General features: G+C 35.1%; 1 protein-coding gene across 3 annotated transcripts; it reads right to left on the bottom strand.

Moving 5' to 3' along the window:
* Positions 1-49: 49 nt before the first annotated feature.
* On the bottom strand, positions 50-15,839 carry LOC126754270 (protein fem-1 homolog CG6966). 3 transcript variants are annotated; one of them, XM_050466303.1, is made up of 6 exons: positions 14,985-15,839; positions 2,354-2,711; positions 1,693-2,293; positions 1,389-1,642; positions 875-1,323; positions 50-821 (listed from the first exon to the last, which is right to left on the bottom strand). In XM_050466303.1, exons 1-6 carry the CDS (start codon positions 15,042-15,044, stop codon positions 636-638), a joined length of 1,908 nt encoding a protein of 635 aa, XP_050322260.1. In that variant the 5' UTR covers positions 15,045-15,839; the 3' UTR covers positions 50-635. The 3 variants fall into 3 exon arrangements, with proteins under 3 accessions (XP_050322260.1, XP_050322269.1, XP_050322272.1); XM_050466312.1 differs by lacking the exon at positions 14,985-15,839 and adding an exon at positions 5,506-5,577; XM_050466315.1 differs by lacking the exon at positions 14,985-15,839 and adding an exon at positions 2,773-2,894.
* Positions 15,840-16,460: the final 621 nt, after the last annotated feature.

The raw sequence follows: 16,460 nt of genomic DNA, 5'->3' as shown, positions 1-16,460 counted from the left end.
AGATGAACACTTATAACTGGACGATGCAACTATACATTGAAAACAGATCTTTTCAAATTATGAAGTTTATTTTGTTATACTTATTTGCCTAGTCGTTTGATTTCTCTTCTTTCTATGAATGTATTTATATGAATGTATTATATACTTAATCCTAGACACACAAATCGTTAAGTATTCCATAAGAGTTTTACAATTTTGCCTTTTCGACATCATTTTTGCTCAAACACTTTCATATAAAACTTAATCTGTTTATCAATACCCCTAATTTGTGACTTGCACAGAGTTTTCTGTTTGTCATAAAATGATCCTATAATGGTTTGTTCCTTTCCGAATCAATGATTTAAAATCAAATTAACATTGAACCCTCTAAAGTCTACTGTATTTTGTTACATTATATTTATCAGTGCAAATATTAAAGAAAAATAAAATAAACATGAACGTTAGTATAATTAACTTAAATGTTTTCTTATATGTCACTCGATAAGCAATATACATGTAAAATAAGATTGAATCAAATTTGAAAAACGATCACAAATTATTTATAACCTCGAACATTTGCCACATGGTTAATGGTCATCCACACTATAAGCGTACAATATACCATTACTCATCGCGGTATTGACGCTCTACAGCAATTAATGAATTTCAATAAAAGTATAAAGCGATGGAGGCACAATGTTCATATATTTAATTCGATGTTTTTGTATGGTTCGTGCAGCCAAACAAGCTAGAGTGGTATATTTCAATGGATTGACGACTTCATGGATTTTCCTGGGTTTCAACAATGATTCGAAAGTTTCACCGGCATCATTTTTGGCATCCTATATTAAAGAATATTATTAGCACACTTCAAAAATAAATAGTTTACACTTACCAGATGCGCGCCATGTTTTAAAAGAACTTTTGAAAGCGTTCGAGGACATTGTTGCGCTGTTGCAGCCAAATGCAAAGGAGAGTTTCCTGCATCATCCCTAGCATTTGGGTCAGCTCCAACTTCGAGTAGAGCTTTAGCTAGTGCTGGGGAAGGAAACTGACAAGCTGGATAACGACCGACAAGGGTTCCCTCTCGGTAACAAGCGTAGTGTAGAGCTGTTCGTCCCGATCGAACAGACACTTTAAGCCGATTCAACTTGTACAAAGAATATAAAATTTGTTTGCGCATATTTGGGCAGAAACTTTCATCTTCTTCGAGGGAAGCCAATAAACAACCAATATGTAAAGCGCTTACTAAGGCGCGGCTCAGCGCGTTTGGATCGTGATTACAATCATGTATTGATGGTACTATGGCCGGATTTTTTTCCTGTTCTATAGTCCATTTAAGGCCTACAAAGGCAAAACTAACTGTTTCACCCAAAACAAGACGAATGTATTAAACTTGTTTTTATTACCTCGCTCCACTTCTAGAACAGCCTTATTAAATATCAGCAACATATCTCTGGCTTCAATTGGAGGAACAATGCGACCGCGAGGCAATAAACGACCGGCTTCAACAAGCATAAAACTAAACAGTTCCGCAAATGATAACAAAGATGATTGGGTCATTGGGCTGAGAGGTTGTAAAATTTTCTGCTGCATCGTCAAAGCATACGTCCATAGCTCAATACAACGATCAAAACGTCCAGCATCTGCATAATGCGCTCCTCTAAAAAAAATGTCTGAATAATCTGATTTTAAATGATCATTTGTAATTACCTGAAACGTATGTAATAGCTTGTATCAGGATGTGTAGGACCTAAAATTCGCTGTCGTATAACTAAAGCTTGCATTCTCATTTCATCGGGATCTAGCACTAACTCTTCGAGTCCTTCTATTGTTTTCACTTCCGATACATATTCATAAGCTGCAATTGGTTCGCTGATAGTTTTTGGTATTTTAGGTTCTTGATTTCGATCCTCCATTGCCCTTCGCCACAAGGACAAAGCACTAATCATGTCACGTTTTTTGTCTACGTATGTTGCACCCAAGAGTTCTAAAGCATCGATGCGACTTTTTCTACTAACGCAGGCCAAAGTAATAAGATGTTCCACAATTGGCAAATGCCCTGTCACACTCGCAGCCAAAAGCGGCGTCATACCATAATAGTCGACATCCATTGTTGCGCCATGTTTTAACAACAATTGCAAAATCTCGAGTGAACCAGATTCTGCGCAGTCATGCAAAGCGGTATTTCCTTTTATACTACACCGATTCACATCTGCATTTAAAGTTAATAGATACTGAGCGATCTTATAATGACCTTTGTAGCATGCGATCATTAAGCATGTATGTCCATGTCGATTTGCCACTTCAAAATCTAAAAAATGGAACCACTTAAAATAATATTTTTTTCATTAAGCATTGATATATAGCACACCTGCACCATTGGTCACCAGAAACTTGACAATATCAAAATGTCCATCAAAACAAGCAGCGCGGAGTGGTGTAGAGTTAGTGCGGGTGGTACTATTTACATTTGCCCCATGATGAACAAGGAGCTTTACAATACCATAATGACCAGCTGCTGCGGCGCACCATAGCGGTGGCGCATCCTCAATGGGCTCACCATCAAAACTCACGGAACCTACTTGCTCAACATTGGCGTGTCGTTTTAGCAAATACTCTACAATGTTATAGTGACCATTTCGACAGGCAATTACTAATGGTGTTGCTCCGTTAACTCTCGCAGATATAAGCATTTTTGTTTCTGACTCTGATCTGTTGGAGAGGGTATGCTGTAAATAAATTATTTCAATTATTGACAATTTTTATTTTATGTATACATATAGTACATACATGAAAAGTGAAGAGATCATATACACTTTACTCTATGATACGATCTAAATTAATATATTTCAGTATGTAGCTATTTTTGAAGGTTTTATAAAGAATGGAGAAAAATAAAAGCTCAAATCCATCTGAAGAGAAAAATCATAAGGAAATGTTATCAAAAGTACAAAATTATTTAAAATAACGGAATAACGCAAATTTCAGGGGAAAGGTTAAAAATGCTTTGCAATATTTTAGGAAACATAACATATTTAAAGATTTGAACGTAAAAACATCAACAAATACAACATAAGAAGAAGGCTAGCGTTTGCGGAGCATCATCAACAGAAATACTTAAACTTCCTGGATCTAGTGATTTAGAAAGATGGATCCCAGAGTAATGCCTAGGAATGATGATAGACCCAATGTCAGAAGACCACCATTAAAAGAATTAAACCCACGGGTGCTTCACTCCATTGACATGTTGAAGCAATGAACCCCGGATCAATGTAACCCACTAGTTTGTAACAAGTAAGGAAGGGCTAAGTTCGGGTGTCACCGAACATTTTATACTCTCGCATGATAAAGTGATAATCGAGATTTCATTTTCCGTCATTTACATATTTTTCAAATACCGTATTTTTGTAAAGTTTTATTCCGCTATCATCATTGGTTTCTAATGTACTATATATTATACAGAGAAGGCATCAGAAGGAATTCAAAATAGCGTTATATTGGAAGAAGGCGTGGTTGTGAACCGATTTCACCTATATTCCGTACATGTCATCAGGGTGTTAAGAAAATATTATATACCGAATTTCATTGAAATCGAGAGGGTAGTTCCTGAGATATGGTTTTTGGTCCATAAGTGGGCGAGGCCACGCCCACTTTCAAGTTTTCAAAAAGGCCTGGGTGCAGCTTCCTTCTGCCATTTGTTCCGTAAAATTTAGTGTTTCTGACGTTTTTTGTTAGTCGGTTAACGCACTTTTAGTGATTTTCAACATAACCTTTGTATGGGAGGTGGGCGTGGTTAATATCCGATATCTTCCATTTTTGAACTGTATATGGAAATGCCTGAAGAAAACGACTGTGTAGAGTTTGGTTAACATAGCTATAGTAGTTTCCGAGATATGTACAAAAAACTTAGTAGGGGGCGGGGCCACGCCCACTTTTCCAAAAAAATTACGTCCAAATATGCCCCTCCCTAATGCGATCCCTTGTGCCAAATTTCACTTTAATATCTTTATTTATGGCTTAGTTATGACACTTTATAGGTTTTCGGTTTCCGCCATTTTGTGGGCGTGGCAGTGGGCCGATTTTGCCCATCTTCGAACTTAACCTTCTTATGGAGCCAAGAAATACGTGTACCAAGTTTCATCATGATATCTCAATTTTTACTCAAGTTACAGCTTGCACGGACGGACGGACAGACGGACGGACAGACGGATTTCGACTCTACTCGTCACCCTGATCACTTTGGTATATATAACCCTATATCTGACTCTTTTAGTTTTAGGACTTACAAACAACCGTTATGTGAACAAAACTATAATACTCTCCTTAGCAACATTGTTGCGAGAGTATAAAAAGGGCGAACAATGCAGCAAAAACAAAATACCAGACTTAATATAGAAAGTTTTTCAAACAAAATATCAAATTCTTTTATTTCTTTGTAGGTGACATGTGAGCATGCAAAATGGTACCAATAAAGAAGAAAAAAGATTTTTACAGAAGGTTTATACATTAAAATTCAGCTTTATTAAACCATAAATACAATCAATGTGCGATGTACTGTGATACAGTCTCAAGTCTCTAAATTTGAGATTTTAAATCTAAGAAAACGTAGCGTTCAGAATTGTATTTACGTAAACTTATTTTAGTATGCAATCCAACAACAAATTTTTTTAACTAGTATACAAATTTATGATTTCACGATGCTTTATGACACGTTGTGAGTACCCCAATAGTCAAAAAACATAATTACCAATAATATTTACCCAATTTATGTAAAATTGATTTATTTTTAACCTTTTCGTGTTTGAGTTGCTTACAACATATAAAAAACAACAATCGATTAATATCTATGATGATCTCTATTTAGTATATTCAAAATGGCAAATAAGAGTTCTTTTTAGTTTTGTGACCTACTAACTATCAGGTCTCAAATTTTAGTCAATATTTTGAGACTAACGCTAGAGACTGTTTAATGAATAGTAACTAGTCACAAATTGAGACTTTACCTCAAAATGTCTCAAATAGTGACTAGAGACTGCCCACAGAATTCCACTATAAGACAACCAACCAATTTGAACCAACATCGTCATCAAACATATGATTTCAAAGTTGTCGTAACCTTGTATACATACATATGTATTATTATATGAACGTTGTTCGAATCAGCAATTTATACATAAAAACTATTTATTAGTGACGAATTCGTTTAGCGCACTAAGTGCACTTACACATATGCACATTATATGTTGTGTGGATATCGAACTCGTAATGCATTGACATTGCGAATTCAATGTCAAAACAAAAATAGCTTACTCGTGGAACCAAAGAAAGTTCCCACATTACCTACATACATATGTATGTACACGGAAGTGATGGTAGATTAAGGTACACCATTAGACATTTTATATATAAGAAATTTTAGTACCGTTAGCGATGTGATGTATTTAACATCATACTTTGCATACGATACATTTTTCATATTTTTTTTTGTAAAATTACAAAACTGAGTTATTTGATATCTAATACCTTTGGGATAGCCAAAACATATTGTACTGTTGCGTAATATTTGTTTTGCTCGATCATAGCATTTTTCTAATCTAGAAAATGTAAATAGAATCAGTTGCAAGTTAGAACATGAGTAGAAATATTTATCACAATAGAATGTACATATTATGTTTACGGGGTAGGAGAAAATTTGGACCGATTTCATCAATTCTTATCACCAAACCATTTTATGTCTTAAATAATTTGTAAAATCATTATACATATTTATATTTGGTATGCGGGTATGCGTGTATGCGGGGCAAGGGAAAGCAAGATTTTTCCATGAAGTAATTTATTTTCTTCATAATAAATGAGAATAAAAATAGAAATTAAAACATAGAACAAATTTTTAAATGGTATTACAAAGGCATATTTGTGTACAATTTGCACGTATAATTCCTGTCTTTTATAATTTTTACTAATTGTTGAAGTTTTGTCAATTTTCATTGATGTTGTTGCTGTGTGACAACGGGTCTATATTTTTGGTCACCTCTGTTGAAAAGAGTTAAACTATTTCATTTTGGTAAATCGTTTCGCAGATGTTTATTCAACTTAATAGACACTCACATCCATATATAGAAATATACATACATCATTTTTTTTTTGAAAATTCGTTATATTTTTGAAAATTTGACATTTTTTTTAAATAAATAAAAAAAATATAAAAGAAATCGGCTCACTCCGGGATTAGCAGGGATAGTTGTCAAATTAATTGAAGTTTTTTTTTGAGGAAAAAAAACCAAAAATGGCGAACTTTAAAAAAATGGCGAACTTCCAAAAATTGACGATTTTACTTAAAAAACACCGATTGTTTTATATAATTGATCGTGTTAAATTTTTTTCGTGTATTTTTTCGAAAAGTTCATTCAAAAACAAAAATTTTAAAAGAAATGTCCCCAAAAGTCAATTTCTACAAAAGTTATGGCTATTTGAAAATAAAAAAGCCTTTTTTTGAAAACTTCATAACTTTTTTTGAAGTTGGACAAAAAATTTTGAAAAAATTCTCAAAAATGTTTTTCAAAGGGTAGAAAAGGATGGATAAGTTTCAGCAAAATCTAAAGGGGTCGGGTTCAAAAGTGGTCGATTTGGTATGGAATACCCCATATAATTGTATTTGTCTTTTTTAAATACAACATTTATTAAATGTACAACTTCTGTTCTAGTTCCTCAGGTTTTGAGATATCGATTTGAAATTTCGCACCCGTCCTTTTTCTCCATTTCTCATTTGTCGGAATAGCCGATACCATAACACAATAGCATATTGCTGACATATAACCTAAACGATCGGAATACAGTGCTGTTAAAGATAACTCTTTCATTTAAGGGGGGGTAAGGTTTGTTTCGTCGAAAAAATACCTTTTTTCATGAATTTTTTTAGAAAAAATTATTGCTGTAGGCTAATTTTACTTATTTTTGTATGAGAGTACAATATTTGAAGGATACTTAAAAAAAAGTTTTATCGAAAAATAGCGAGGAATAACGGATTTATCGTCGATCTCTGCAGGCACCTCGAAAAGAAGTTTTTGTGCGGTGACCAGCCTACAGCATCACTGGATCATCTGAAACCAAAAAATCAAAATGCTTTCTGTAGTTTATTAGTATATCTTTCAATTGACGTCGGGTTTGTTTTTAATTTTTCAATTTTTGGTACCATTTCAAGCCAAAATGACGATTTTAGACGAAAAAATCGACCTATTTGTTATTGTAAAATTGTTAGTAATTAAAATTAATTTAATAAATTTTTGGAAAAGCTCAACGTCATTCGAGAGCTATATATGTACATATGTATATGTAGAATATTTGTACAAAATTTCAAAACGATCGATGCAGTAGTTTTTTCTCTAGGCTGGTCACCGACTTTAAAAATGACATATTTGGGAAAATCGATTCAAAGTTTTTACCGCTCAGCGCAGGTAGCTGGAAGGCGCGCAAACCTAAGTTAGAGGTACCGTTATTCAACCTGCTGTAACTTCGTTAGTTTTTCTCCGAATGACCTAAAACTTTAACACAATATTCTTGAGATGTTGATGGTTCAGAAAAAAAAACTAAAAAAAAAAAGGAAAAAAAAGTTGTCCAAGGCAATAATGCAATCCCCGAAGAAATTGTTCGGATCGGATCAGTATATATGTATGTACATATGTAGTTGCCATACAAACTCAACGGATCGGAATCAAGTCCTCGTATGGAAAAAATTTTCATTTATCAAGATGCATTCAGCAAATTTGAAATTCGGTGAAAACTCCGTAGAAATTTTTCACATTAGAGCACATACATACATACATACATATGCAGCTGTCATACAAACTAACCCATCAAAATGAGGTTCTTGTAACGAATATTTTGTATTTGAGCAGAGTATTATAGCTTCGGTTTAATCGAACTTAACGTTTTTTCTTAATTTTTTATTTTATAGCATTACTAGCTGACCTCGCAGCCTTTGTCCTGCCAGAAATTATGTGTATGTCTTCTACATTTTTTGTAACGCAGCTTGGATAAAAACCTTTTTTTAGTTTCTGTTCCGGTGTGTAAATATACAAAGAAGATGGCTTTCCAACCCGTGAACGCGCCACGTATATCTGGCCACACTTCTAGCGACTATCCTTATTTCATGTTGATTGTCATCGCAAATGCAATTTTCCTTGGAAACTGAATATGTTTTAACTGAAATGGCAAATCGTTGGAACTAAAAGGAATTCGTAGAATCAAGCATTCTGCCCCCTTGTATTCGATAGCTGCGTCACAATCAGTCGTGTACCATTACACGCTTTCGGCGCATGAAGATTGCGAAAATAGTAATGACAGATCCAACTTTGAGACGCAAATGATGCGCCGGCATACCAAGCCTCTCCAAAGAATTTAGAAATTCCACTGGATTTGTGCGAGCGGAAACCTCCCGGAATTTGTCTTTGAATCTTCCATTTTAAGTCATTAACATCGGTATTTTTGGCAGCCAAAATTGCGGTTGCTCTCAAACAATTGTAGTTACGATAATTTGCCCAATGTTCATCTTTCGTTGAAGTGAATTGACAAAAGGCAGGTAGAGTTGATAACAAACGCCTGGAAGTATCAACCGAAATTTGCCCATTTCCAATTCTTAGAGAATACGATGTAAAATATTTTCGGCAATGTCATTTTTGTTCATATCCCATAATTGACGCGGATTTGAAGGCTTATATATCGAAATGATCATGGCGAAAAGTGTGCGAACTTCAGTGGCATGCGAAATAGCTATAGCATCGTCCAGTGATTATCATGTTCCAGAAATTGTAATTGCTGGCATGCTTCTCAAAAAGTTAAACCCACCGTACCATTCACAATACGCAATGACTCAAATGAAGTTGAACCGCGTACATTAATCAATAGCAACCGAAGGTATAAACAATCGTCGTTTTTCGGGTGGATTGTATAAATTAGTCCTAATGTATTAGTTGAGAACACACCTGGATGTCTATCTACTGCTTGACCTTGCTTTCTGCGTTTCTTCGACGATGCATTCCATGTATAATATCAAGGCATTTCCGAACAGAGCAATGTTCTCGGATCACTGACGCAAGTTGAGAAAAAACTCGTCAATGTGAATTTTGTTGTTGACGGTGTTTCCGCTGGCTGTACTGTATTCTCTGCGTTGAAATACAGTCTTTGACCTTCTCCAAATGAACTGCGATATGCACAACAATCGGAAAACGTTCATGCATTGCAAAAATAAATATATTACAAAACGCTTCATTGCAGTTCACGTATCGACCCATTTGATACTTGCTGATCTCATCTCATGTTGCTTTCTTTTGTGATGTACTTGCAAACGTATTTTATCGATTTCACAAAACTGCAATACTCAACATTGATATGAGTTTTGAATGTGAATTAGACAATAGTTGCGAATATGGTACGATCCATACGTGCATTTATTGTCAGACATAAATACAAACCGAAGTGGGATTGTGGTGTCCGCAAAGACCATGAACCATTTTGGTTTTCACCACTTCGTATAATTCTGGATCTATCTCTGGATCAGGAATTTCCACAGAAATGATTTCATCAATTTGATTTAGTGTAATTTTATCCACCATCCAAAGAAGAATCTGTGCAATAATTCCGTAATCTATGGCCATTTTGCATTGCAAGTGAATGTAACAAACAAATCCACCGCTCCACAATTCCGCTCGTATGTCATCGAATCCTGCGAGTACTCGTGCATGTGCTTTGGGCTGCCAATGTATAATATGTTGATGGCAAAACGAACGTCGACCGATATTAGCGCGACCTTTTCGCGGCATCGTAACAAATTTCAATCTGTAATTGATCACTTTGTATGAAACACACATCAAGTTTTTACTGAATAATTTTCAATAATTTACCTTTTGAATAGCCAAAATAAAAAAAGCAAACGACCGAAAAGGAACTATTCAAATAATTTACAAACAAATCAATTGGAAAACAAAACAAACAAAAATTGTATGGAAAAGTCACTTTTTGGAACTTTAAGCTAGTAAGTCGGCTAAAAATTAACTTTTTCAATTTTTTTTTACCAACCATTGGTTCCGGCCATTTTTCATTTCATCCAACTATTTAGTCAGCTATAGCGAATAGACAAAAACCCGACTTATTTTTTATATATAAATTTACATATTTACAAAAACTATTTGACAGTCCTACTAACTTAGAAAAATTCATTTTTATTTTAAATATAATTTACCCGGGAAATTTAAATTACAATTTTTGTCACAATTTACATACAGAAAATCAAGCTCCAATGAAGATAGTGGAATAGTTTTACATCATCTCATCTAAAAATAGGTACAACGGTACAACAAGACTTTCTCATTTTCTAAGTTTACACTGAGGAGTGAAAATGGATTTATTTGTTATATAACGATTTGTTAAAAGTAATACGTGGTTGGTAGAGAATCAGATCAAACACTCATGCCGAAAACACAATCAGCTCATCAGCAGTGTTGATCGCGTCTGATACCGACTAGTATCAACTGATTTCATGCAACACGACCAAGCTATTCTTCGGCAATCGAGTAAATCAGTGTATTTAATATAACATAATATTATTTAGTACAACTCAAACACTGTGGAACATTTAAATTATACAAATATGAGTATGATTTACAAGCAAATCATGTAACCTATAAGCTGATCGCTACCGATTGCAATTTGTTCTCTGTCGCTGATTTGAAGGCAAGCGGTACGATTCGTGTACTACAAGTATCGGGTGATTTTTTAAGAGCTTGATAACTTTTTTTAAAAAAAAACGCATAAAATTTGCAAAATCTCATCGGTTCTTTATTTGAAACGTTAGATTGGTTCATGACATTTACTTTTTGAAGATAATTTCATTTAAATGTTGACCGCGGCTGCGTCTTAGGTGGTCCATTCGGAAAGTCCAATTTTGGGCAACTTTTTCGAGCATTTCGGCCGGAATAGCCCGAATTTCTTCGGAAATTTTGTCTTCCAAAGCTGGAATAGTTGCTGGCTTATTTCTGTAGACTTTAGACTTGACGTAGCCCCACAAAAAATAGTCTAAAGGCGTTAAATCGCATGATCTTGGTGGCCAACTTACGGGTCCATTTCTTGAGATGAATTGTTCTCCGAAGTTTTCCCTCAAAATGGCCATAGAATCGCGAGCTGTGTGGCATGTAGCGCCATCTTGTTGAAACCACATGAGTCAACATTTAAATGAAATTATCTTCAAAAAGTAAATGTCATGAACCAATCTAACGTTTCAAATAAAGAACCGATGAGATTTTGCAAATTTTATGCGTTTTTTTTTAAAAAAAGTTATCAAGCTCTTAAAAAATCACCCGATATATTATAGGGTCTCTGACGATTATAACAAACTTCGTAAAATAATTCATTCTCGTTGAATAAAAGCGATTTTAGACTACTGATACAATGAGACCCCGCATTCATTCGTTCCAACTTCAGCCGGTTCTACGTTACCGGAATTTATCCGGCCAAAGGCTGTTATTCCGGCGATCTACTCCGGTTTAAATCGGTGAGTTTAGGTTAAGTTTGTCATTATTAGAGCTCCTCCTAGAAACATTCACGAGCCGGGAGCACTGCTGCGGTCCAAGAAATCAATTCGATCAATCAGCCGCTCAGATTTTCTGAATTGTGCAGGTTTCAACGTTATACGTAAGGATCGCGTGCGAGATAGTGTCTTATCGTCTTATCGATGGTGACGTCGATCGCGGGGATACTACCCTTGAATGTCAGAGTATAGCTATCCGGACAGGCGATTTTGAGCTCGAAATATATAATATATAGTACATCAAAAAACACCGAACATAGATGCACCGTGCGACATTTTGCACAATGAACGACGAAGCCCCCACCAGCAATATGGGCATCTTTAATAGCTCGCCTGCCATAACCAACGCTAAAGGTGGTCTGATAAATAATACAACCTGGCGACCTATGCTAGCCCTCGCATCAGACGATCTGCCCATAATTGTCTCGACCGAGAAACTACCCGACTTCATTTCTGTAGACAACCGCACCTCCGTTAACTTTAACAAAGCTAAATTGGTCAGTTTTCAGAATTTACCGAGAGTACCTTCATCGCACTACCCATTCTTACGGACGTAATCGTCAATTCCGCAAGATTACGGAACCCCCATTTCCCAGCCAAAGAAGCTGTTTTAGCTGAAGAGCGCGACACCTTACGCCATGCCGATCACCGTGATCCCTGAATAAATGATGTCAATTTGGGGATTCGGCAAATGGTAAACCAGCATAAGCGGACAAACTCGATAGAACATCTGAATTCTTGTAACTTCTCTACCGGTATAAGTAAGCTTTTTAATTACTGTCAAGGGCTTGTCTGGTCCGAAGAGACATGACGACCACATTGAATTGCTACTCCCGACATTCACTCACCACCTGAGTCTAGCAGGCCACAAACATGGCTTCCTCAATGTGCACAGCACCACCACAGCACTTAGATTCATAAACGTCCAGATAGTTCGTTGCCTAAACCAAAGCCACCCTGTGAGAGGACGTTCCTAGTAGTGTTCGACTTGCCAAAAGCCTTTGACACAGTCAACCACACAACGTTACTTAAGGACATTGAGGTGGACTATTAACTACCTGAGCTGTCGGCAAATATTCGTACTTTTTCGAGGTAAAACTCCAAATTGAGAAGAATTAGACAGTGAGTCCTGCAACGTTAATTTCTAAATTTCGAAACTCCCTCAATCACCAGAAGGAATTTCTATCACCTCGTATGACGATGATCGCACGATATTGACGACGGACAATGGAATCGATGACATGTGCTCAAATGTAAACAGCTATCTCTCCGACTTTTCCTTCATATTCTCTGAAAGGAACCTAACACTTTCCCCTACTAAATATACAGCTATCATATTCACGAACTGGACGAAGGAGTACAGACTAGACCATAACATTGCAATATTCAAAGAAATCGGGCAGCCCGCCCAAAGCTACGACGACCTGAAATTATCGCCTGGATCCTGTGAAACGCAGATGAAGAAGCTTCAGTCATGTCACTTTTCGCAGACACTTTGTCCGGATATTAGAATTTGACTAAATTTTAATTCCATTAACGGCACTGGAATTCTATTGAATGTATCAATGGGTGGAAGTTTAACTGTGAATTGCAGTCAGTGCATGTCTGAAGTTTGTTGCGCCCGAAGTCTGGTCGGCGTATTTTCTTACGCCGTCAACGTAGTTGAAGAAGGAGGTGGGTGGTCCGTTTCAAGCAGACGACTGCAGCAAGGTTTCTATGAAAATACTCAAGCAGAAACTGATTGGAGAGGAGTTCATTGGTGTTCGATCGGAGACATCAAGAGACATACCATTAGAGTCCGTTACATATTGGTGCGGCGTTCGGCCCCATGCTGCCGATATTCCTGTATTTTTCAAACAACATTTCTTTGTCTTTTCCACATGTGCTGCCGGCCAGAGATTGAAGATTTTGTTGCGGCTCTGTATTTTTCTTGTTAACGCGGTCGTATGAGGAGTGAAGGAGCAAAAGTAGTATGTATTATTAAATGGTGCGCTATAGTAAAAAATTAAGAGTGGTAACTTGGTGAAAAGTTAAATTCTTTACTGCGAAAAGAATGCTTAAAAACGAAATATATTTTTACTTACATTTTGAGGGTCATAATATAAACTCCGACCGTTGAATATTAAAATAAAATAAAACGATGACGAAATGAAAGAAGTGAAACGAAACACAAAATTTTAACATCTAAAGTTATTGACCATGAGTTCATTGCTTTCAATGGTAGATTCGTTCAATATTCAAGTTGATGGTAGTTGTTGGTTTTTGAACAATTATTTGTCCTTCCTCATTCACGTACTTCACAAAAACACACATCTATTCATGTATGCATCTATATTCATGAAGAATTGAGTCAAAGTAAACTAGATACGAAAACACACGCTGACCTTTTGCGAATGGAAACACACACAGCATCTCTTAAAAAATCAGTTACGGAAAAACTAACGAAGATTTAAAAACATTTTTACTTATTAATAAAGATGTATTACATACTATCAGATATTTATGTATCGTATTACATATCGATTATTTGACAACAAAAACTAAACGATCAGATTAACTATTTTGTTTCTGTTTGTTTATGTATGTTCCAATAATCAACAGTTTCCTTGTCCTTCTAAAAACTGGTTTCACCAATAAACAAACTATAATATTTAAATCGAAGTTAGTTTCATATTAAAAATATTTGTACACTTGTTCAGCTTTGTTTAAAAATGTGGTAGTGCAAACAAGAAGAAAGCAAAGAGCTGTGTTTTATAATAAAGATCTGAATTTATTCAAAATAAATTGTTGGTACATTAAATGCTAAAAAAAATAAATAAATAAGTAATAACCATAGATTGGACTCTGGAGTGAAATTGAGACAGAATGAACTTTTCTTGTTTTTCTTCGTAACAGTCTCTTCTAGAATCTCTTCTTCTAAATGTAAAAAGTAAAAAAGTCACATAACAAAAGCAACCGAGAAATATAAGAAAGCTGAAACCTTATCAATCATTGTTAAATGGCCGGAAGAAAAACATTTATCGAGATAAAATGCGTGTCAATTCTGGTAATTTAGAGATAGAAATCGTAAGGATTGTTTTTCGTCGCCCAGACTTTAGACTCAAATATAGTTCAATACATTCTGTGAGTTACCACGACATATCCCGATTTTTATCCGGCCAAGGACTGTGCCCATTACATTATTCGGAGCTAGGAGAAGAATTTAACTGTATTCTTATCGACGATGGAACAGACTGAGATTATCAACTAGACATAATCATGCTGACAGCAGTTTACCATTGTTATTTTAAAATATTGGTTAGGAACTATATATGTTAAAAAAGAGAAACATGAAAGGGATGTTTTTAGTCCCCAGTTTGTGACAAAAGGTTTGATGAGTTATTTATAAATAATATAAAATTAATAGCTCGCATTGACTTACCTTCAACTGCGATAAGTTGTTGTCTCGAGCCGCATTATATACAACAAATTTACAATCCATAGCCAAGGCAGAATTTCGACATAAAATTCTTTTGTCTTGCAAACCAATATCACAATTTTTTTTAGTATCTTTATGTTTTTTTCTTTGATGTTGGTAGGCTTTATGTTTGAAAGATATATTAAACTTTCAAAGCAATTTTAAAAATTAAGCTTGCTCTGCAATTATATTTATCCTTCTTGATTCTTCCAAAGCTTGCGAATATGTGCAGATTTTTCTGTCGTCGGATTTGATGAAACGCTGAAGTTTTTATTTCGCTCACAGCCAAACAGAAAAACAACCCGTAGGCCACACAAACAGGAAGACAGTTCTTTCTTTAGCACTTTTTGTGTTTGCCTTATTCACCGATTTTTACTTCTTTCTTTCTTGTTATATTTTTTCTGCACTTTACGCGTTAAAATTTACTTCTTTGTTCTCGAAAGAAAAACTTAGCCAGAAATAGAATAAGTGACACTAAAAATTCGGTTGATACATTTGGTTGGTTCTCTTCAGCATGCTTTAACGAATGAATACCAAAGCGAAATTCGCAAAAAAATTCCACGGGTGAACTAGGCACAACATCAACAACACACAACCTTACTGGATACCAAAATTTATAGTAATTAATAAATAACTCGTGGCCAAGAAAACTCGATGAAATTGGGTACAATATAAAATAGAATATTTATTATTGTTGTTGTACTCGTTTATAAGCCAAAAAATAGTTCGAGATATATTTTTTCTGCTTTTTTTTAACTCAACAGCAGCAATACTAAAGAACACTTTCGAACTCGTCGTACACCAAAACTAACTATTTTTGCTTCCGGACTGGGCTGCCGTTTCAATAGTTTAGTATAATTCATATTTCATATAATATGGCAGCATTAGGTACTACGATGACTTTTTCGAAGATTACGTTGCCTTGCCATATTGGAAGTTTAGCAACATTTCAGAATATTATATATATGCTTCAGAGTATACTGAAACAGATCTACTTATACTATTATCACTTTTAGTTGAACTTTTTGAACGATTACCTTAATGGTTTTGAGAATAGCGTATGTATATACCGAAAGAGGTGGAAATATATCGTTATTTATATAGGCCAAGTATACAATTAAAATATCTATATAAATTAAAGGCAGATGGCAGCTTCAGAACACCTGATTTTATATAAAATGTGTGCATATTACATTATATTGCTATTTTTGATACCATTGTATGCACTTATATGGGTTTATTTATGTATATTTATCATATCAGCATTGAATTAAATATATAATTCATTCATATATGTAAGTAAGAACGGTGATACAAGATTGTGTCGCTATTAAAAAATAGATCTTTCTTTTGGACTACTGCTGACAAAAGTTAATGACATACATATGCACATGCAGAATCTCGTTCAAATCTATCATTTCGTGCATATAAAAATCGCAA

This window comes from Bactrocera neohumeralis, chromosome 2 (assembly GCF_024586455.1).
Source record: "Bactrocera neohumeralis isolate Rockhampton chromosome 2, APGP_CSIRO_Bneo_wtdbg2-racon-allhic-juicebox.fasta_v2, whole genome shotgun sequence".
NCBI classification, from domain to species: domain Eukaryota; kingdom Metazoa; phylum Arthropoda; class Insecta; order Diptera; family Tephritidae; genus Bactrocera; species Bactrocera neohumeralis.
Note: the sequence above shows the minus strand (reverse complement) of the source record. Positions and strands in the feature narration are given on the sequence as shown.